The sequence below is a fragment of the Epinephelus fuscoguttatus genome, linkage group LG5 (genome assembly GCF_011397635.1).
Source record: "Epinephelus fuscoguttatus linkage group LG5, E.fuscoguttatus.final_Chr_v1".
NCBI classification, from domain to species: Eukaryota; Metazoa; Chordata; class Actinopteri; order Perciformes; family Serranidae; genus Epinephelus; species Epinephelus fuscoguttatus.
In genome coordinates, this window is record NC_064756.1 from 27,267,231 (window position 1) to 27,292,099 (window position 24,869).

Sequence of the window (24,869 nt, forward strand, 5' to 3'; positions counted from 1 at the left end):
GTAGTTGAGCCATCAGTGTTCTGTGCACTCGTGTTGCGCGCCTGCTGCCACACCGCTCTGTGAAAGCTATACTTGGTGCTACTGGTGTTGCTGCTACTGCTGCTGTTCAAATAACATTTCGAAAGCTCCACCTCCACCCCAGCATCCACCTGAAAGCTCTGAGTCTGCCTATGGGGGAGAAAACTTGCTGTTGTGCAGAGCTTGAATTCAAGAATTTTATATTTTTCAAATGATGACAGGTGACTGACTGTGATGAATACAAATACAAAATAATTTTAAAGGTATAAAGTGGTATTACAAACAAAACATTTTCTATATGTAAAGGTGTGACTTTTACAGCCTCACTTAGAAACAGAAAAGTGCATCCAGCCTGCTGTCATGACCTTTGCCCTTCAGACCATGTTGTTGCCTCAGATTATCAGCTCATTTTCGAGGCAGCAGGCCCGCTCCTGTGTATGGATGGGGGAAAGCTGAGGGGTAGAGGTGTAAATGGGGAGTAAATCTGAGCCTCAGCTAAAGCTTTAGCTCCAGAGAGGGACTCACATGAGAGAAAGACATGGGTGGAAGCAGAGATTACTCGGGGAGATAGAGCGGGGCTGGTTAAAGAGGATCAGTTTATCTTCACACAGGCCTTCGTGGCTCCCAGAGGGCTTTGAGAGAGGGACTGACTTTTTATCCTTCATTTGATCACAACAACACAGCAGAATTAGGTTGCCTCGTTAGACATGCAAATCACATGCATTTCAGTAAAAAACGAAACACCTGTTTATTTACTTCAACACAAACCCGCTCACCCTGACATGACAGTTTCGCCCATGTTGCTTCAGTTTGCGCTTAATTTATTCATTCGCTGAGTCTTACAGTCAGAGATTTGGGTGATATGATGCTTTCCAATGTGTTTTTTATTTATAATCAGATGATCTGTTTTATCATATGAATGTGCTGCCCCCTATGGACGCCTCACGGTACCACAACAAACTCACATTTGATCTCTTAATGGTGCCCTAGCTCAAACATGCATGAGAGGGTTGACTCTTCTTTGATGAGTCCATGCAGGTTTATGAGTCCAGCGTCCTTGCTGTCTTAATTGCTGCTGCAGCCGAGACTCCACTAATATCTCATAGCCAGGATACCCTGCAGGAAAACAAAAAAAAAAGAAGAAAACACTGTTTATTCTAAAGAGAAGAATCCAATTAGCAGATATAAAGCGTGGCTAGGCTGAACGATCGCCTTTGGCAAAATGTAATTAGGACAGAGTTTACTGAGGCTACGCAGTATCATATCTGCATCCCTTTTATTGGCAGCTTTTCCTTATTTTTTTCCTGTTGTGAAGGATTTAGATTGACTTCATACCCATATCCACATCTTGAACTGCCTCTATCTGTCTGTGTCTCCAGCCAAACACACACACATATCCCAGATGGAGACAGCCACGGATTAGCGAAGATTTTCCTTCATTTAATAAACAATTGAATGACACAGTTTTGAGGATAAACCCGCTCAAAGAAGCACAAGAATAGTCTGGAGTGAGGAGACTACAGGGCATTATCCTACTTCATCATGGAATATCATTCAGAATTATTGTCCACGTCCAGCGCTGCATTCACATGAAGACGCAGTGGGGTCTCGTAAACCTACAGAAAAACCTGATCCCTTTCTGATTGTGCCACTGCTGGTACACAACGTATATTAATCAACATGCGACGCCTGCACAGCGCTTCACAGCATTATACAAGCAGAGAGATTTAATGTAGACACAATCGCAGCCTCGTCCCAAACGAGGCCTTTTTCCTCGGTGCTGTTACGTAATTGTTACAGTGCACACATGTCGGCTCCCAGCAAACACAATAGCTGCTGAAAATGAAATCGGAGCACTAACAGGATTTGTGAGGGAAAAACTATGTTTCAAATCTGGAGGAAAAAAGAGATGGGGCTGCTGTGCATTATGAATCAGAAACAGACTGATATGATGATGACTGCAGGAACAATGGTGATAGTAAAGATATTAATCTCGTGCAGGCATATCCAATAGATGGTTTTACTGCTCCTCGACATTGACAGGAGGAAATGCCGGATATGAAGACACGATTTATGACAAGGCAGGGCAAGATTTTTGGCATGTACATCGCATAATACACATCACATGGTTTGGCATGGTTTCATTTGTTAATAAAAGCATGGCTGTGGATTCTTGCGTGGGCAGATGTCCCACTCTGTGAATGGCATGATGGTCAGACTGAAATATCTCAGTACCTATCCGATGGATTGCCATGAAATTTTGCACAGACACTCATACTCCCCCTCATGATGAATTGTAATAACTTTGCTGATCCTCTGACCTTTAATTTAGTATCAGTCAAAATTTGTCCAGTGCTTTGAGTCATGACCAAACATTTGCAACAAAAATGCTAAAGATGCTAAATGGCAAATGTAAGCATACTAAAACACTAAACAATATAGTTAAAACTGTTAACATTGCATATATTGAAATCATCATCTTAATGTTGTCATTGTGAGCACAACGATCACATATATTTCAAAGCGATGCTGTGCTTAAAGGGACACTTTGCCGATTTTCAACCAGCTCTGTGTCATACTGTAACAATGTGGGTAGTATGTGTAAATGAACTGTGGTAAACTTCCCTCAATCTTACCAGTGCCTAGATCTAACCTGCTCATCTCTCAGCTCAAATCATAGCACTTAGCACTCCATCACTGCTGTAAATGATTCAGTTAAAAACTTTCATGTTTTATGTAAATTGCATTCTTTTAAAAATGTCATTATTTGGCAGTGGACGCATTGGGAAGTGTAAATTATGAGGTTTCTGTCAATATGTTTATCATGCTTGTATTATAAAAACCCCTGGAGATATTAGTCCAAATAAATGATATATTTATTTAAATCCTGCCACCCTCACCTCCAGCAAATCATGCACAAAGAATTGATGATGATACACACATGCATCCTTGAAAATTCCTTTAATGAAGGACTCTGTCCTCGGTAGAATTTGAAGGATCCTTGACATTGGAACAGTCATTAGGGGCGATTTGATGATGTAGCATCCTTGAAATTCCTCTAAGGATCCTTCCTTGACTTTGAGAAACATCCAGTGTTTAACCTTGATAAGAGATCATTTGTTACTCACCAGACACCATATTATTTCCTGTGTCAAATGGCTAAGCTCGCATTACATCACTCATTAGCAGGAGCGTTTATAAGTCTGGTGTGGCACAGTGCATTCTGGTAGTTGTACGTTTTCTACCTCTTGAGCAAAAGCAAATGCCACAGCCCTTTTCCTTTGTTTCCTCTGGTCATGCAGCACCATATTAGAAAGTATCTGTGTCTTTCATGCATAGACAGCCCATCCATCAGTGAAGTACTTCTTCAACATTCACATTAGCACCTTCTGTGAATATTAACTCGCTCTCTTATTCACTTTAATTTTCCTGTTTCAGTGCGATTCCCTTGCAGGTTCAACTTTGCCATGTAAATTTAGAAACACTGTGTTTGGAAAGGAAGAAGTTATTATTGTAATTATGTGCCATCACCTTTTTCACACAAGATTATGCAACTACAAAAGCAGCATCACTCTGTACACTGTTTGTCGCCTGTGATCGCTCTGCAGGAACATTATTCATTGCCCACAGTGGAACCCTGAGATCACATTTAGCGTGTTGAAGAGGAAGACCAATTTAACTGTACTTGAAAGAAACCTCTCAAATTGATAGTTCAATGTCTGCTGAAATTTTTTATTTATTTTTTTGTGCCATCAAACATTCCTAAGTGGTTTTTTTCCCTCACATGTTGGATGTGTCACAAATTCCACCAGCAATTAATCATGTTCTCATCTGTTTGAATTCTTTGCCTGTCAATTCAGATTCCTCCTCTCCCTTCAGCCATCATTCTCCTCACCTGGCACTTCATGCCCATTTCCTCACGTGCAGCTCATTCCCCTCATTAGACCTCAGTATATATACCAATCCTGTTTCACTTTTCATTTATCTGATTGCCAAGTGTTTTCCTGTCCCTGGTTTGCCTGACATACCTGTGTGTGATCCAGCTTACCTGACTCCCTGACCTCACCTGACCTGCCTACTCCTCACTGGATTTGTTTGCCTGAGTGACTGATTATCCAGTATTTTGGCTTTTGCCTGTCTGACCAAGTTAACTGAGCTTGCTTGCTACATTGACCGTCTAATTGTTTTGCTTTTGGGTTCTCATCTGCCTAGTTTCCTCAGATGTGTGCCAGGATGCTTCATTTCAAACTCATAACATGTGGACTACTACACGAACAGCCTCGGCAGACGTTGCATGACATGAATAATTAAATGTAAAGCAAAGCGATCTGCTAATCGTAATCTAGAGAATGCAAATGCTGTTGCCATGATGACGATGATGATGATGATAGCAGTGGCAGCAGCGATGGTAGCTGAAGTGACCATGTGTCAGATCATATCCATGTCCAGCTGAGCTCTTTCGCTCACGTGAGGTGAGAGGATTGAGCCCGGGATTGTTTAGGGATTAGTCAGCAGGACTTACCAGATCCAGAGATTCAGAAATTAAGGGACAGGAGTGCCTCAGTGGCAGGGTCACATTGTCCCGGGAGGAAAAAGAAAGCACTGAGTCACTGCAGCAAAACTAAATAAGTAAAAAAAAAACAAGTTTCTCGTGTGCTTTCTGCCTTAAAATCTCTACCTCACACATACACTTCCCTCTTCTTCATCTGTATACCCTCCTGCCCCACCACCACCACCCACCACTACTGATCGCCTAATTCTCCTGCCTCTACACGCGCTCATTCTGGAAAAGAAGGAAGGCGTGCCTGGCTGAACAGATGTGGAGATTGCAGCTGCCTGTCTATGGATCATAACACTCCCTCCCTCCCTCTTTCTGTCTCTGTGTATTCCCCTCTAACTGTCCACTCTGGCCATCTGAGCACAAGAGGGACACAATTCTCTGTATTTTCTGCGGTAGAAGGATTTAGTGGCACGAGTAATTTTTTTTCCCTTGGTGTGAGTTTTTGAATCTTCAAACTGGAGACACGGGTGGACACCGACTGCTGGGATCAGTTGATCCAGCTTCAGCTGTCTGGTTCGGGTGACTGGGCACCCTGTGAGTTGGGCATCCTCCTTTTGTTTTCTTTAGGATCTTGTCTTCTTCCATTCAGTCCTTCCTTTATAGCTCATTTTCTTGAGTGACAGTAATATTATATATATATATATATATATATATATATAGTTTCTAGACAGTTATTTGTACTTTATTGACGTGTGAGCATGAGTCCTTAAAATTTAGTTTTCTCATAATCCATGCCCCTAAACTTTTACTTCTGCAGCTAAATAACTCATTTCTAACCCTATCTGTAAAATGCATGGATGTAAAGCTGAAGACAGGGCTGTTTTTTAACGTGAGGAATTGAAGATGGAAGAAATTGAATGTCAGTTATTATAATGTGATCATCTACCTCAGATGCAGGTTTTTTCAACTTTACCACTGAAGCAAAAGTCTGCTTTATTCTGCTGCCACGTGATCTCAGAAATTTGCCTCGCCTTTGACGAGTAGCTGAATGTACAGAAACCAAATGGACAACACACACACACACACACACACACACACATACACACAGATGCACGTCAAGACATCAGGGGGGAGTCAGAGCACGTTTGGGATTGCCTGATCCTGAGGTTGCTGGTGATTATAAAGGAGCATAAGAGATCAGATGAGCCGATGTCACAGTTATGAAATACAACTTGATGACAGAGTCCAGTGGGAATGTTTGCAGATTTTTACTGAATTTAATTTTTGTTTCATGTGTCTTCTGTCTGATCTTTTTTTGTACTGTAAAAATGGACAAATTCCAGTGTCAGAGACGTGTACATGCAGCACAGTGATTCATTTTCATCCGTTTTTTGTCACATTTGACCTGATTTTATTCTTTTATAAAAGCAGAATAAACGTGCACCTGACACGCTTGTCTAAAATTTCTAAAAAAAAATTCCATTAACTGATTAGTCACTTGTAGAAATGCAATGATTTATTGATTAGTTGTCAAATATTAAATTAATCACAACTACTTTGTATTAGATTAATCAATTTAAGTACTTTTTTAGGAAAAATAAAGTGAAAATTCCCTGATTTCAGCTTCTTAAAAGTAAATATTTTCTATTCTCTATTCTTTTCTATATTTCTTTACTCCTACATGACAGTACACTGAATATCTTTGGGTTGTGGAAAAAACAAGACATTTGTGTACGCCATCTTTTGGGCTTTGGAAAATACTGGATGACATTTTTAACCATTTTCTTATATTTTATAGACCAAGAACGTATTGATTAATTGAGAATTAATTGACAGATGTTTTATACATTTTAAACTGAATATCTTTGGGTTTTGAACTGTTGGCTGGACAAAACAAGATGTTTAAAGAAGTCAAGTTTGGCATTATGAAGTTGTTACAGTCATTGTTCACTATTTTCTGACATTTCATATTGAGAAATAATCAGCAGATTGGAATATGCAAGGACTAAATAAACAAAAAAAATAAACATCACATGACACAAACAAGCATTTCTATGCATAAGATTGAAGCATGACACACACCGAAAATACTTAAAGTAAATATAACCTATGTCTGCCCTAAATCATGACACCAGTAAGAACTGCTTTGCCTCTGCTACGTTACATCACTGATTAACACTTTCCTGTGTTGTCCTTCCAGGTGACACAAAGAATGTGGAGTTCCCCAAAGGAGAGATGGAGGTGGTCAAGGGCCAGATGGTGGTGTTACACGCATGGTACAGCCCCAACTCAGACATTTCCAAAAACTCTGTCATTTGGCACTTCAGGGGAAATGAATCCAAGCAGGTGAGAAGGTCACAAAGTCAATCTGCATTGATCTGCTCTATAGCTGACCCTGCTCTGACCTCTAGTGGAGTAAAGAAATGAGAGCCTCTTTAAAGAGATTACAATGATGTTCTGTGTGTTTGCTGATCCTACTACTACTACTACGACAGTACTATATTTACTGTACAAAGAAAAATAAAGCTGAAACAATGAATGGGCAACTATTTTGACGATTTATTGATAGTTTAAGTCTTTTTTCTGGCACAAGTGCTGAAGATTATTTGGTTCCAGCTTTTCCAATGTGAGGATTTGCTGCTTTTCTCTGTTTTCTGTCCTTTTAATTTGAAATATCTTTGAGTTTACATTGTCGGTCAGACAAAACATGACATTGGGAGATGCCACCTCGGGCTTTGGGGAACTGTGATTGGCATTTCATACCATTTTATGCCATTTTTTAAATGGGTTAATGGGGAAAATAATTGACAGATAAATTAGGAAATCTGCCGGTTATTTTCGCAGTTAATTTATTTATCCTTTAGTCTATAAAAGTGTCAAAAAATTGTGAAAAAAATGCTTATCACACTTCACCAGAGCCCAGAATGATGTCTTCAGTTTGCTTCTTTGTCCAAGCAGCAGTCCAAAACCCAAAGACTCTTCAGTTACTGTCATAAACGACAAAGAAAAGCAGCAAATTCTTGCATTTAAGAAGCTGGAACCAGCAAATGTTCGATATTTTTGCTTGAAAACGGACTGAAATGATTAATCAATTATCAGACAAGCTGGTGATTAAATTTTGATTCAAATGACTCATCGATTAATTGACTAATCGCTGCAGCACTAAGTCTTTTTACTGTACCAGACATACGTCATCTGAAATTTACATGAGAGGAAGAGAGCCTTTTTGTATCTGATGACGGGTATATTACGTGCTGAGAAACCCATCTAGTGATTTGTAAGAAGATCTGTACAGATAAGGATTATTCCCAACACCATTACAGATTTTTAATTCAAAGCGGAAGGTGGGAAGGTTGTTATTAACGACAGAACGCCACTAATGATATTGCATCTCTACTTTTTGCTGCACCTCCTACAGCACACGTGGCATGAACTGCTGGTGAAACTGTTTGTGTGTGTAGGGCATGTGTGTGTGAGGGTGTGTAGGGTCTTTGCATGATTAATATAATCTAAACAGTGTCAATGTCCGATGCCTGCGAGCTTATCTCAAACAGAAAATCTGCCTAAAATTCAACATCCGCCATCTGTACATGTCGGGATTATCTTTATGAAGGACGTTGATTTCTGTTATATGGTTAATCTGCACATCTTAATATGGTGGCAGAAATTCAAATTCAAATTATGTAACTCAAATGACTAGAGAGTAAACGTCTCTGTATTACCTTATTTTCAAATTGTGTTGTATTTTATTAAAAGTCTCCGAAATGTCTGATTACGAGTATTAATAATTAACAGTGTAATGATTCTGTGCTGCCGTGTTCAGTGCTTCCATGGTCATGATTTTTTTTTTCCGGTTCAGGTGATAAACTTTAGCTCAGGCGAGGTCGGGCACGGCCAGAATGAGTTCACCAAAAGAGTGGGCTTCAGCGCGGCCATGCCATCAGCCAACCTCTCCATCTACATCAACAACACCCAGGAGTCTGACTCTGGACTCTACTCCTGCTCTGTCATCATCCCTGGAAGTACTGGCCTTTTGGGAGAGATGCGCCTTAATGTCAAAGGTAATGGACCACAGCGTCAGAGGAATTTCAAAGGTTAGATTTAATCAGAGCGCCACGCACATGTCCTCGGATTTGGAAATTTCAGGCACAGTAAATGCTGAACATGTTTTGAAGGATTTTAGGTTGTTCTCTTAAAAATCAGACCTTTATGTGAGTAAGCGCCGTCCACATAAGACTCATCTGCTGTTTAGGGATTCACTTGGCTCTGAGGTCATTATGTCATCCTCCAGCAGCTGATGAAACAGCGCGGGATCAAAACATTTACTTATTCATATGCAATATGGCCACTGCCCTGAGAAATCCCCACGTTGTTTGCAGTAGATTAAAGCCCAACATACAAGTTCAATATGAGGTGATTGACCCTGTGTTATTTAGTTATAACACCCTGTCTGTCTGTTTGTCTGTCTCTCTCTGCAGTCCCTCCTTCTCCCCCAGTGTGCACCATGACAGGGAACCCAGTGGTGAAGGGCAACGTGACTCTGAGCTGCAAGTCCAGTCAAGGAAAACCCATCCCTCAGTACAAATGGACCAAGGCTGCACCACTGTCTGAGGTCTTCTTCTCCCCGATGCAGAGTGAGTAATTTCTGAAGACAGGATTTAGCATTTACACCCAAATTAAGAAAAAAATACTTACTGTAGTAGATAGCTGGGGTTTTATTTGCCCAGCTTTCCTGCAGTCACACAGATAAAATGGAGGCTTGTGACGCTTACAGCAGTGAAAAAATGTAATTTAACCTATTTTCTTACTTTTTTCTGTCGCAGCAGGAGTCCCAACAAACACAGCTAATTTCAGTCACCTTATTACCACGAGTTCACAGCAATTAAGCTTAACGAGCAGCAGGCGGTGGCTAGCAAGTTAGTTCCGGTTTATTTCTCCTGGGTTTTGCCTATCAGGCTACATGCAGGTTCCCTTATCTCACGGACCTTTTTCACAGCAGACATTTTGACTTGTCATAGTAGGAGAAACACAAGTGTTCCTAATAACGTTATCAATGTTCTATTCAGCTACCCCAGTAAGCCGTGACAGTGAGCCGATACCAGGAGCCTAAAACTGAAGCAGCTGACGGGAGTTGAGCCATCGTTAATTTTGTTATTTACACCTGTGCATCTCTTGCTGTGACATGTCAGAATGTCCTCAGTGAAGGAGGCCTATTGGTGGAGGTTTTTCGCTTGTATGCAGCCTGAGAGGAAGGTCACAAGAACTACTCAAACTACGAGCGTAATGTTCTTTTGTAAAATGCCAGAATTTGGCATAAACATATCATGCCTATTAAAAAACGGATAGGAACTGGATTTTAAAGGTCCAGTGTTAAAGATTTAGGGGGATTTAGTGGCATCTAGTGGTGATGATGCAGACTACAGCCAGCTGAAACTTATCCACGTTAGGTATTTCTTCAATGTTCATTGTTCAAGAGGTTTTTACCAGGAGCTGAATTGCCTGCACAGGACTCTTCCTCTCCAAAATAAAACGCACAAGATGATTAAAACCAGTAAGAACACTGAATAAAGCAATTTCACCTTACAAATCAGTGTTTATCAAATGCTGTTTGGCATGTCAGAGACAGGCCACTAGCCCCGCACTTGCAAATGTGTGCTGACCTTTTTTCTCCCATGACTAAGGAGCTGTTTCATAGTTGACGCACGCAACACTAGCAGGCGTCACGAGCAAAGCACTTCCGTTCATAGTCAACACATTGAACGTAAGCGACGCAGGCGACACTCGGAATGCAATACATCGCTTGCGCAATAGGGGGTAGCAGAGTCAACGGTACATTCCGGCTAGCTAGTATTGCTGTAGCTAGCTAGTACTGCTATTCTAGTGCAGGGCACTAGTTTTTCCTCCTGGCCTGTCATACCTGCTTCTTCTGTAAATAACAAAAAGTGGGTATGTTGCTTGCATTATCACGTCGCGCATCGCGTATCAAAAAAATGGACAACACATTTTGAGACGCAAGCACACATCATGGCGGTCAATGCGTCTCAATGTGTCCCAATGCGTTTGCATCTGCGTGCCTTTGCGTCGACTATGAAATGGCCCTTAAGATCCAGATGTTCAGGAGGTTTTCACTGGGAGCCAAATTATTCATAGAGGTCTTTTCCTCTCCAAAACAAACAGACCAGGTGATTTAAACCGGTAAAAACACAGAATAAAGCAGTTTCCTTTTTTGAAAAATGGTGTTGCAAACTACAGCTGATGCAAAAAAAATCGAAATTACAAATGGCCATATCTAGAGCCATTGTTTGATTTGTTCATTCTGGGCTACTGTAGAAACAAGGAAGTGCAACATGGTGATCTACACAAGGACCTGCTCTCTATGTAGATACACTAAGATTCTTATTTTCAGGTGATTATACACTAAAGAAGACATACTTATTATATTATATTCCATTTCTGTCAATATATCCCCATAAATCCTACATACTGCTCCTTTAGGTAGGGTTAGTGCATTCATAATGCAGATTTACACAGCATTTTGTTGGTGTTGTTGTTGTTGTTGTCATACTAACATTAGTATGGGAGGGGCTGTAACCACTTTCTTGATTCTTTTTTCCTAGGTTCATATAAATGTATGCAAATGCAGATTTTACAGAAATGCATTTTTTCATTCATTTATTATAGGTTGCACACAACTGAGGCAAGCCTTACACTTATTCATCATGTCACATTCAGGCATCCTTGTTAAAATAGCGTCACATTATTACTCTTTAAAGTGGGTAATTTTGGAGAGTGAAAGACGTGAGAGCAATCAGCCAGCCTCATTTCCCTGTCAACATAGATATGTGTCGAACAGAAGCATTAAAAATGGTAGATAGCTGATCTGTAAGCCTGTTTAGGTGCAGGTCTAAGTGTCATGCACTCTAACACCTTACATGCAGATGAAGCTGAGTCCGTGTCGTCAGGTCACACACATGACCAGACGCTGCCTGTCGGCTTTACTGATAGATGCTCCAGATGCACCTCAGAGGAAGATCCTCGATCGTGCCATAACATGCAGCATGAAATCCTCTTTACAGATTGAGATAACTCGAACCACAACACACTCCTCTCACAGCCCAGGCAAGAGAGAGAGAGAGAGAAAAGGCATTTGTGCATCTCTGTTATACTTGTACTGTTTGTTTCCAGATGATGCTGCAGAGAAAACACCATCTGCTTCTGAGCAACAGGACTTAGGCTGATTGATTGCGTATTGACTTAACTGCTTTGATCTTTGGCCTTCATCTCTTTATGGCAGAAAAGTCCTCAGATTCATGAAATGAAAACTACTCCCTCTGATTGTGCATTGACCCAGGGCTCTGTAGTGCAGTATGCACACTCACGCCTCCATCACATGTGTGTTCGCCACCCTTTCACACACACAAGTTCAAACCCATGTTTTTCATCTGCGCTGCTGTGTTCTCTCTCTATGACTCTCTATGATACTTGATCTCCGCTATCACTGCTTATCTCTTCCAGCAATCTCTCTCTCTGTTTTCTCTCTCTGCTGATCCTCTCTCGGCACTCCTCATTTCCTGTTGACCTTGGTGCCTAATCTAACAAGCCCCATGTCATTACTTGATCAACCCCTCTAAGAGGCAAGAGTTGGATTTGGGACTTCACTCCAACCCCTCCCCATCAGTTTTACCATTTCTTCCCTACCTCTCATTCATCATCACTCTTTCTCTCTGCCATCTTTCCTTTTGCACAAATACTAAAAACAGAATGGAGAGCCTGCCCCCAGCCCATGCTTGTCCTTGGGTTCATGGGTAAGGGTTTTCACTCTTACATTTTCCATCTTTTTCCCTCCTTAGTCCTCAACTGCACCTAGGGGTCGACATGCCACTCCTCAAATCACAGCCATAAGCTGGACGAAAAGCTTTAAAGGAAAACAAATCAACCCAGTTTGTAAGAATGCTTATAGGATTATGTTTCAAAAAAGATTACCATCAAAAAAGAGAAAGCATAGCTGTTAAGCCGGGTAATAATAAATCCTACTCAACCTTAAAAATCCACATTCTCCCTCCATTTATTAAATCATCGAAAATATAGATGTTAAACTCTCAAGGAATCTTATGTCAAGTGTAGCCTGGTGAACACAATACCATCACTAATATTTTCTTGAATATCAGGAATTTAAAAAATCACATACAGAATCATTTCTGTGAGAAGGGTTGAAGTTGTCCTTCAAAGCTTTTTAGTATGTGTGTCATGTTAGGTTTAGCTGTATTTGCAGTGCTGTATTACACTATATTTGGTGTTGGTAGGCAGATTTTTTTAATCGTTAGACAAATCCGAGTGTGCTAACTGTTACCCCCATGGATGGATAAAGAGAACTGGATACAGAATTGGACACGAAGCACTGCTGATTCCTATGGAAGTTGCTCAGTGGTACAAGAAGCTGAAAAAGTTCAACTTCCAGGTCTTAAATAACTCAGATCTTCTGCATCCATAGGCCCATAGAGCAAGCCCATTAGCATTTCCTTTAACCTGGCACCCAACCAATCAATTGTCATGTGATGCCATTTGGCCCCAAAAGTCCTTTTCCCATAGACTTACATTGTGAAAGAGATGTCTGTAAATAAGCGGATAAATATTTTTAAGCATCACAGCCCTGTGAAATGACTCTTTTCACTATCAGAATTTGATCCAGTCAGTTTGATAACATCTCTAAAGACTAGAAGAGACGTGCAATTAAATAATTTTCGCCACATTAAAGTTAGGAGAGGGCTGAACCAGTAGTTAGCCGCTCTGACAGTGGAAGTCATTGGTGTGCCTGCTATGTTGGCCCAAAGATGTGGGGGATCTGGGTAATGTAACAGGTGGACTCTAGTGATGTCTGTGTTGTGTAGCTATAAAGAGGCCCACACGGTGGATATCTTCAGAGGCGATCTCCGTTTAATCCCCTCTTGACAACAAATGGCAAAAATCCTCCATCATACACAACCATACAAACTCCAGCCCCCTACACAAATTAAGTGCCACAAGATTATGTTAGAATAAAATGAACTTACAAACATAGTTTAAACATGGATATTACCACAAGAGCAATGTCACTTACCTCTCCCATGGAGTACAACAGCAAAAGGGGAGAGGCAAGGAGGGAGACACCCCTTTTATCGGTGGGGTACCCCCAAAGGTAAACGTAAGGGTACAGAAACGGGTTATCAAGGGTTCCACATATTGACTACGGAGGCCTAAGCGTGTCAGGTAACAACAGCTGAACCAATTTTTGTGTAATTATAATACTTAATATTACAAATGTACATTTGACTTGTGACACATATTCCTGATACATTTATACATCCATGCTCCCAACCGCTCAATCTTGGGCAGGAAACTCTGGTTTCAGCTATGAGTGCATTTTACAACTTTTAGGACATGATGTAAGTAGGGGCAGTCTAAGTGTTTGTACTGGGAAGTTGATGTTCTGAGTTCGAGACATCTTGTTCACATTGTAAGTCTATAGGGAGAAGTTATTTAGGGCGCCATGGCATCACTTGACGGACCCACAAATTGTAAATTCATGGTTGGCTTCAATCCCGGCGCTGCTCCTGGGGGCTTGGTCACCCCCTGCCACTACTCGTTAAGCTAAGCTAACTGGCTGCTAGCTGTAGTTTCATTTATTATTTATTATTGTTAACTGAATGTGTTTTGGACCATTTGTCTGATGAGACATGTAATCTTGAGACCTTTTTGTTGGTGTAATCATTAAAGTTGCATGCCTAATCCTTAGCAACAGTTTATTAATTGTAATAATTGATACACCATTTCTGTTTGTGTGTGTGGTCTTTTACATTAATTGTGAAAACTAATCCACTGCAGCTTGGTCGATGTCATGTGAGGAGGCAAACTATACCATGAGCTTCCTATAGAAACTGAATTACATTAATCACGTGTCGTGTGTCGGGGGCTTTGACAAATACTGCTCAGTGACCTTGCGGTGACGGCAGCGTGATATGAGTAATGCCCCAGTCTTGATTCGAGGCAGCACCTTCTGTAACGTCAGCTCCGCCGCTGGGATCTGATCACTGTGCAGGCTTGAACTCGCTCCAAGCTCCCAGTCAGCTGATGTTCTGCTTATCTGTCACAATTGGGTTTGGTTCTTCACAGCTGGTTTTCAGGCCAGGGGGATTAAATAATCAGAGAGGGATAAGGGCATATCACACTCATCTGCCACTGTTTGATTTGGCACAAAGTTTTGTTTTGATTTCTGTGGCATGATTTTAATACTCTGGTTGAAAGGTTAATGATAAAGCTATGATCAGTTAATGAACACCAGTATTCTTACTTTAACATGTAATAACTGTAGTGTATGGTGTTCTTAATTGTGTGACACATTAACCAGACCAACATGGACGTGTGTTTCTTATCAGCAGCAAATTATAGCAGATCATTTCTGAATTTACATTGAGTTACACTTGTTTTAGTTACCTAAAATCTTAGGGTATTGACAGATTTACTGTACTTCCACTCTTGGCAGTGGTCTGTGTGCACCTGCCTACATTAACCTCACTCCTGGTGGTGCAGTAGCAGATGGTGCAGACACAAAGCTCAATCCACAGTACACCCAAACTTTGTGAGGAAGGCAGCTGTTTGGACATAATGATTGTTAAGGATTTTCTGGCCTCTTGCATTAAAATATTGCTTGCTGGCATAATGTGAACGTTGACTTTTTATCTGGGATGATTTGGACGAGTCCCTGAATTGCTTTACTCTTCCCTCTGTGGGAATAGACTTAGAGTGCGACAGGCGTGCACGAACACTTTTAAGACACCCACCCATCCGGACACCCTTCAGGAGGGTGATCCCACTAAACAGACACACACCCACTCTCATTTCCTTACATTCCCCACGAAAGCAAAAACACATCAGATGAAGACATGCTGAGATGTGACGTCTAAGATTGGATTTCAGAGGATTTGTTGTGATAAGTCCCTCATAGAGCTTGTTTATTTTCTACAGCCTATGTTTGCAACAACAACAACAGAGCATTTTAAAGTCAGATGTGCCAAGAGGAACAGATTGTGTTGAATGGAAATACCAAGTTGTGACAGCCCTGTGGCGGATGCACACACATCTAACTTTGCTGTGTCATGACCTTGGTGTGAGAAAATATTGAAACAAAAATTGCTGACAAACATCATTATGTAGTGACTGCAGAATCCTCTGCAGCTCTGACTGCTGTAGGATTGCACCAGTGATAAACTATATAGGTACTGTAGGTGCTGGATAAGAGCCAATAGTGGATTAGATTCTGGATTATGGGTGGGAATCAGTAAATAATGACTCAACACCACCATGATATGATACACACAACATATCAAACAAACATCACAGAGGTAGTGGTGACAAAGGCCGACTGTTGCGTTGTCTCACATTCCATGTGGGAGCCAAAAAGTTGCACTTGAACACACTGCTATCTCTTATAGCTAGTTAGATAGCTAGCTAGCTAGCTAGATAGATATCCATTTAGCAGCATATAAATGTTACACACTCACTCATCGCATCATTCTTACAGTCACATATGCACATATTCATATCTATATTTTTAAAATATATGCAAAGTAGTAAGAGCAATTAAAAGAAAAAAGATTAATAAGATAAAATAAAAACAGCCAAACACAACAATTATTGCACAAAGTCCATAATGGCATCTTGGGTGGGTGAGGCAGGGGGCTTTAAACACATCCAATACCAATATTGATACCACAACCTTGAGTCGTTGCCAATAGGGATACCAGTCTGATACAGTCTTTTTCCCTTTCTTAAACAGCTAAGATGTTAATAAGACTAAAAAAACATCATGCTCAACCCATGAAACAAATATTCTACTCCCCTGAAGGAAGAAATAGCTCAACTTCTTTTCATTTAAACCTCTTTACACACAAAACTTCTAAACTTATAAATCCAAGTGTAAAACAGACAAAAACTAGCTGAATTCTCTGAAATAGGAAACTTGCACACAGTAGAAACTTTCTATTTCTGTCAGTTGATTCATTTATGACTGATTGATGGTGCTGTTGTTTCCTTCATATCCATATTCATTCTTGCATTAAAGTTGTGTTTGTTACTTTAGTAATATAGTTCCCCAGTGCGTACTATTAATGTAATGTTGACCTTTATAGTTCTCTAATTCTACTCAGCCCATTTGCACAGCTCACATAAATATGTGATTGTGATGTGTGTGTAACTGTGTGGTTGTTTCACAGACGAGAGACACGGCACCCTCAGGCTGAGCAACCTCACTAAAAGCATGTCAGGGAAGTACATCTGCCGAGCCAGCAACACTGCCGGCTCCGACAGCTGCTCCATTAACCTGGAGGTTATCACCTGTACGTACACAATATTTTTACTCCACTACACTCCTCTACTGTGACTTACTTTAAGTGTTCGTACTGATCTGTGATCTGATTCCCAGCTTCCAACGCAGGCATGATTGCAGCAGCCACACTGGGGTCCGTGGTGGGATTGGTGGCCATGGTGCTCTTCCTTATATTCATACTGAAACGGAGAAGGGACACTGAGGAGGAGATGGCCAACGAGATCAAGTGAGAGTTTTACTACAGTGGCCAATTTATTAGGTTCACCTATGCAATCAAATGCAATCCAGTACAACAGCTCTGTCATACATTCTCTGCCTCTACAAAGATTATTATGTTCAGTTTTTGGTGTCATTGTTGCTGAGGTCATAGTTGAAGGTATTGTTGTACTGGACTACATTATATTGAGAGCTACTTCTAATGTTTTGCCCTCACTATTTACATACATGAGGGGGGCAGGATATTAGAAATAGCACTACACCACTGTCACTCACTACGACCTGAGTGCCAAAACATATAATTTAATGAGCCACTCCATGGCAGTGTCAACAAAAACTGAACATTATAGGCATCATAAAAGTGCTCTGAGGCAGAACAGTTGTACTGGATTGCATTAGATTGCACAGTCGACCTGATAAAGTGAAAACTGACTATAGCAGGCTTTGAAGTACAGCTTTACAACACTCATAGAAATAAAGGTGCTAACTAGAACCATATACGGTTCTTTGGCTTGTCCTAGTAGGAGAACTACTTTTGGTTCCTAGTCGAACTTTTTTTTTTTTTTTTTTTTAAATGTTGCACCTGGATCACTTTTTAGAGGGTTCTGTCAAGAACCAAACATAAAGGGTTATACCTACAATCATCTGTGAAAGGTTCTCTGGGGGTCCTGTTTTGAACCTTTCCACCTTCTAAGAAGAAGAAGAAAGAAGAAGATAGACTTTATTAATCCCCAATGGCATATTCAAATGTTTTTCACTCTGTTGTCATACACACAGATCCAAAATACACGCACATGCACAAACAGGACCTATACATGCATTAACCCTTTGAAACCTGGAGCAACATCACTTTTCTTGTGGTAATGTTAGGCACCTTTCCCATATATTGAACCTTTGAACACTGAGCAAATTGGTGTGATTTCTTTCAGACACATGGGAAAAAAGGCAATGAGCAACTTGGTAATAAATTTATGGAAAAAAAGAAAATTATTTTTTAAAAAATTACTATTATTATTATTAATACATTTTAAAATTATGTTACAGAATTATTATAATTTTTAAATAATCATTCCAGGTCATTTCATTTGTTTTCTACTAATTTCCTTGTTCTGCTTTTCTTTTCTTTAATACTAATGTTATGCTAATTTTTTGGGTCATTTCTTCTTTCAGTGCTCATTGCCTTTCCCCAATGTTTTTAAAAAAGAAATCAAGCCAATTTGCTCAGGTTTCACAGGGTTAAATGGAGAGATGTCAGAATGGCTGCCCATGGAAGGGTGCCTTGAGCAGTTAGGGATTCGGTTCCTTGCTCAAGGACACCTCAGCAGTGCTCAGGAGGCATACTGGCACCTCTCCAGCTACCAGTCCAGACCCAATATTTGGTCCAAACGAGCACTTGAACTAGCGACCCTTCGGTTCCCAACCCAAGTCCCTATGGACTGAACAACTTTAGAAAGAGCCTTTGAAGAACCCTTTCTTCATAAAGGGGCTCTTCAGAAGCAGGTGGCTCTGAGTAATTTCTAAGAGTGAAGTTAGTTATTGTTACTTAAAGAAGTACTGTTAAGTTTGTAGGTACATGTACTTCTTGTGAGTATTGCATTTTTATGTGTTACTATACTTGTGGCTTTGCTCATTACAACGATATTAAAGCTCCTCATTTCTTCCAGAAGCCTAGACCCGTTAAATTCACAAATAAGTAGGACGAGCACTCGCACATTTTCTTCTTGCATTTTTACTTCATTAAATCCAAAGCAACCACTGCATTTAATAGTCATGATATTGAGTTGATAAGAAAAATGCAATATAATACTTATTGTTATATTTCTGCTCTACACTCCAATACATTTCAGATGGAAATACCTTTTATGTAATTATACATATCTGACAGCTATAGTTATAGATTATCTAATAAAATATAATGTATTGTTGTAGATTAAAAGCCTGTAAAAGTATCTCCACATGGTGACAATATTTGAACAATACAGGTGTATGATATTACACTCTGAAAGCCTCCTAATGAATACTTTTACTTCTGTCAGTTAATTGTACTGACAATATAATACAATATATAAGGACTTTACTAAGGACACAAAAAAGGTCCATTGCATAACAATTCATATACATACAAGACTTTTATTTGGATTTGTGCTATCACTATTTTTACTTGTTTAAAGTAATATTAGTAATATTTTGCTCACCGTTGTGCATTTGTAATAAACACTGTATAAAACTGGGGTCATTTAAAAATCTGCATGTACAAGTGCTTTTTTGTCAGAGCTCAGTATGAGTGCAGAACACTGCAGCTGAATGTGTGCTGCCCCATTTTCTTTTTGTCATTTTTAATTTTAATCATTTTCATTAATGATGAGTTTTTGCTTTCTCTGCTTCCCTCTCAATCTCTTTCCTCTCTCACACACAGGGAGGATGCTCAGGCACCAAAGCGAGTGTCATGGGCAAAGAGTAACACCGGCTCAGATATTGTGTCCAAGAACGGCACGCTGTCCTCCATAGCGACCAGTCCTCGACCCCGAGACCCCCACCAGCCCAACTTCCACTACCCATACTCCCCCACATCTGTGTCAGACGCTGGCTCGGTGATCAACGCCTACCAGCTGCGACCTGGAGAAGCTAACACGCTACAGGGACTGCCCGGTTACAACATCGGAGGCACCCCATCACGCAAACACAAGCGACCTCCGAGTACAAACGGGGGCCCTCCGCAGCTTCTCAGAAGCCCTGCGATCGCCATGCCCAACAGGACTGAGGGCGCTCAGCCTCAGGTGCCACCTCCACTTGCTGTTTCCCCACAGATCAGCTCCTCCACTCTGACACGCATGGGAGCTGTAGCCGTCATGGTGCCTGCTCAGAGCCAAGCAGGCTCACTGGTGTAGGCCAGCCAGCGGGAGGACAGAGGTTACAGATGGAGAGAAAGTATGCCTTGAAATGGAAAGCACTTTCTCCATGAAGACCTGAAAGGTTGTGAGAGAGAAAACGTCTCGCATGTCCCTTCGTTTTTTTGTTGTTTTTTTTCATTTCAGTTTCTTTTTGTAAGAAATATATTTTTATTTACACTCTTATAAAGAGATCTTCAAAATGATATCCAGTGGGCATAATGATTCCAAGAGAGATATACCTTCTGTGTCTGGATACTGTAAACCATAATGCACAGTTCAGTTTGCTTAGAGTTTTGCAAGGTATAATGTTTTGGCTACATTTGTATAATAACTAAATATATACAAATTTTTATGATTTCATTTTTCAGTGACTTTTCAGTGACTTCTCTCAGGCTAACTGCACTAGTTTAAAATCACAATTCAGGTACTTCAACTTCATCTTTTGTCGCTTTTTTGACCCACATTTACTTGTGTTCATGTGAGGGTTGTTTTATTCACCCTGCTGTAACAACGTCAGTACGGTTCCATGACACTGATGTCTGCTGAGAGAACATTTATGAGTATGTTGCCTGTTCTGGTAGTTGGAATGTAACCAAAATAGTGAGTGAAACGTGTTGAAGTTGAGGGTTTCTTGCTATTTTCTTCAAAGGTGCTCTGTATAATTTGATATAATTAGTCGACGAGATGATATTTGACCAAACTTCCTGCTGATGGTCTTGTTTGTTGTAAGTATACTTAACTCTGGAAGTTATGTGGCAGTGGAAGGCTACACTTTATGGGCAAGATTCAACATCATTTAAAGGAACAGTGTGTAAGCTTTAAGGCGATTCAGTGGCATCTAGTGGTGACATCACAGATTGCAACTTCTAATGGTTGGAATTCCATCAGTGTTCATTTTTTGGGAGGTTTTTACCAGGAGCCAAATTATCTGCAGAGGTTTCTTTCTCTCCAAAAGAAATGTCCAGCTGAATAAATCCGGAAAAAACATTGACTAAAGCAATTTCACATTATAAATCAGTGTTTTCCCAATACTGTTTGGCTTGTCACAGAGGGGGCAGTAGCCTAACACCTGCTAATGTGTGCTCACATTTTTTCTCTGGTAATTTAACATCCGGATGGTCATGAGGTAATTACCAGGAGCTGAATTAACACATGGAGTTCTCTTCCTCTCTAAAACAGATCAGTTGATTTAAATCGGTAAAAACACTGAATGAAGCAGTGTCACTTAAAAAGAAAATCTGTTTTCCCACCACTCTCATCGCAGAGGGGCAGCTAAGTATGGTGGCCAACATTATAATACAAATAGCCCTATCTAGAGCCAGTGTTTGGTTTGTCCCTTCTAAGCTACAGTAGAAACATGGCAATGAAAGATGGTGATCTCTGTAGATAGGACCTGCTCCCAATGTAGATATAAATGGCTCATTCTAAGGTAACGAAACACAACAGTTCTTATTTTCAGGTGATTATACACAAAAGAAAACAAACTCATTTCCATTCCTGCCAATATGTTCCCTTAAATCCTACACACTGGACCTTTAAATTTTGCAATATAATATGGACCATATTTCACCTTTTTGCTAGCACCACATCACAGCAGAGCGTAGTGAAGAAATGGAGTATCAGCTATACACACAAACATGCACACACAGCTCTCCTCTGGGCTGTCAGATGGTGGCAGGACTCCTGTGGAGCTGGAGAATCTCTCAGGAGAGAAAACTATAACACAGACACATACACAGCTTAGTCTACACAGGAGCCAAGTCTTTATCATGACAGCTCCAAGACTGAAGTATACAGAAACAGCAGGTGGTGGTGCTGCTGCTGTGTGTGTGTGTGTGTGTGTGTGTGTGTGTGTGTGTGTGTGTGTGTGTGTGTGTGTATGTGTGTCTGTTTGTGTGTAGCACTTTTAATGCAGTTTTGATTGTTGATCATTTTTTCAATAAAGTGTTCTGGAGTGTTTGAGAGTTTAGCACAGCCGTCTTATAATCACTTCACCACTGAACGCATTATTGCTTTTACAAACAATTCATATGCTTACCATACACTAGAACTGTGGTTCCCAACTGGTGGGTCGTGGTCCAAAAGTGTGTCGCAGGTCCATTTTGAGTGGACCGCAAGTGACTTACAAGTATGTCAAGTTTGTAAAAAAACACAGTTTATTTTGAAGTACAGGGAATTTGCGCCACAGAGGTTTAATTTTAAATGCAGTTTCCTGCCGTAGAGTGAGTGACTAACAGATAGCCACTTGACTGACACAGCGAACTAGCTCAATAACATGGCCAAACTCAAGAATGATGATGAATATATTTAACTGTGTGGACTTTAACTAATAACTAACAAATCTGGAAGCAACCTGGACCCTGTGGCTGGAACAGTTGGGATCCACTACACTAGATTTTAATACTTTAAAAAGACTAAAGTCTGACCCCCTCTCATATCCAAAGATAATGCAAGTTTTTAGTCACACACTAAAAGACAAAGACCTGGGATCTTGCAGGATCACTATTTGCAAGACTACAAGCAGATTCCTTTTGAGATTATTTCCCATCACGCTCCCAGTGGAATATATTATTCCAAACTACCCTTTAAGAAAAATGGCATATTAATAATTCCTTGCATGTCCGCAAAAACACATAACTCTAGAAACACAATATTAAAGGCATCATATGTTGACATAATTTTTGTCAATCTGGCATTGGTTTAATCCATAAACTGTATTTACGTGAAAAATTTTTACATTAGCCCACCAGCCTGTTTGTTGGCTGTTCTATTTTACGGGGGGAGACCGTGTAAATACAGTGGGTACGGAAAGTATTCAGACCCCTTTAAATTTTTCACTCTTTGTTTCATTGCAGCCATTTGCTAAAATCAAAAAAATTCATTTTATTCCTCATGAATGTACACTCAGCACCCCATCTTGACAGAAAAAAAACAGAAATGTAGAAATTTTTGCAAATTTATTAAAAAAGAAAAACTGAAATATCACATGGTCATAAGTATTCAGACCCTTTGCTCAGTATTGAGTAGAAGCACCCTTTTGAGCTAGTACAGCCATGAGTCTTCTTGGGAATGATGCAACAAGTTTTTCACACCTGGATTTGGGGATCCTCTGCCATTCTTCCTTGCAGATCCTCTCCAGTTCTGTCAGGTTGGATGGTGAACGTTGGTGGACAGCCATTTTCAGGTCTCTCCAGAGATGCTCAATTGGGTTTAGGTCAGGGCTCTGGCTGGGCCAGTCAAGAATGGTCACAGAGTTGTTCCGAAGCCACTCCTTTGTCATTTTAGCTGTGTGCTTAGGGTCATTGTCTTGTTGGAAGGTAAACCTTTGGCCCAGTCTGAGGTCCTGAGCACTCTGGAAGAGGTTTTCTTCCAGGATATCTATGTACTTGGCCGCATTCATCTTTGCTTCAATTGCAACCAGTTGTCCTGTCCCTGCAGCTGAAAAACACCCCCATAGCATGATGCTGCCACCACCATGTTTCACTGTTGGGACTGTATTGCACAGGTGATGAGCAGTGCCTGGTTTTCTCCACACATACCGCTTAGAATTAACGCCAAAAAGTTCAATCTTGGTCTCATCAGACCAGAGAATCTTATTTCTCATAGTCTGGGAGTCCTTCATGTGTTTTTTGGCAAACTCTATGCAGGCTTTCATATGTCTTGCACTGAGGAGAGGCTTCCGTTGGGCCACTCTGCCATAAAGCCCGACTGGTGGAGGGCTGCAGTGATAGTTGACTTTGTGGAACTTTCTCCCATCTCCCTACTGCATCTCTGGAGTTCAGCCACAGTGATCTTTGGGTTCTTCTTTACCTCTCTCACCAAGGCTCTTCTCCCATGATTGCTCAGTTTGGCTGGACGGCCAGGTCTAGGAAGAGTTCTGGTCGTCCCAAACTTCTTCCATTTAAGGATTATGGAGGCCACTGTGCTCTTAGGAACCTTGAGTGCTGCAGAAATTCTTTTGTAACCTTGGCCAGATCTGTGCCTTGCCACAATTCTGTCTCTGAGCTCCTTGGGCAGTTCCTTCGACCTCATGATTCTCATTTGCTCTGACATGCACTGTGAGCTGTAAGGTCTTATATAGACAGGTGTGTGCCTTTCCTAATCAAGTCCAATCAGTTTAATTAAACACAGCTGGACTCCAATGAAGGAGCAGAACCATCTCAAGGAGGATCAGAAGAAATGGACAGCATGTGAGTTAAATATGGGTGTCACAGCAAAGGGTCTGAATACTTATGACCATGTGATATTTCAGTTTTTCTTTTTTAATAAATTTGCAAAAATTTCTACATTTCTGTTTTTTTCCGTCAAGATGGGGTGCTGAGTGTACATTCATGAGGAATAAAATGAACTTTTTTGATTTTAGCAAATGGCTGCAATGAAACAAAGAGTGAAAAATTTAAAGGGGTCTGAATACTTTCCGTACCCACTGTAAGAAGCAGACAGTTTCAAAAATTAGGATTTCCCATTAAAGTAAGTGATGATTGGTGGATCTGATGAGCCCAATTAAAAACTGATTCCTTTTCATTTCACACATCCACCAGTTTCTCCTCCTTTTCCAGAGTCCAAGAGAACAGTCTTGTTAACGTTCTTGCCTCTCCAGAGTCCACTCCACGTTACTGTCCACCCTGTTTGATGCTTCCTGTTTCGTGTTGAAGAGTGCAGCTGTTGGTTGCTGACAAATTTCACTTGATTGAGGATTCGATATTTGCATGAGCCAAGACTAAAAACTTAAATGAATCGTGATTTAACTCCGACAGTGGAAATTTGTCTCAACAGTGAAATCACTTTAAAACTCGTTTGGTGTACGGCCAACATAAAATGACAGAAAATGTAAAAGAAAAATAAGTCCCAGTAAAGTGAGATTTAGGGTGCAAATAAAACA

At 40.6% G+C, this 24,869-nt stretch overlaps 1 protein-coding gene across 3 annotated transcripts in view; it reads left to right on the forward strand.

Moving 5' to 3' along the window:
- The window catches only part of esamb (endothelial cell adhesion molecule b), a 59,749-nt gene extending 37,829 nt beyond the window's left edge, over positions 1-21,920 (forward strand). For 2 of the 3 annotated variants that reach the window (XM_049577426.1, XM_049577428.1), the window contains exons 2-7: positions 6,720-6,865; positions 8,379-8,580; positions 8,998-9,153; positions 16,768-16,890; positions 16,977-17,106; positions 19,513-21,920. In XM_049577426.1, coding sequence (XP_049433383.1) covers positions 6,720-6,865; positions 8,379-8,580; positions 8,998-9,153; positions 16,768-16,890; positions 16,977-17,106; positions 19,513-19,984 — 1,229 coding nt within the window. In that variant the 3' untranslated portion in view covers positions 19,985-21,920. Of the gene's footprint in view, positions 1-4,923; positions 5,114-6,719; positions 6,866-8,378; positions 8,581-8,997; positions 9,154-16,767; positions 16,891-16,976; positions 17,107-19,512 lie in introns of those variants that run through there. The other variant, XM_049577427.1, reaches the window with a different exon arrangement.
- The last annotated feature ends 2,949 nt before the right edge of the window (positions 21,921-24,869 follow it).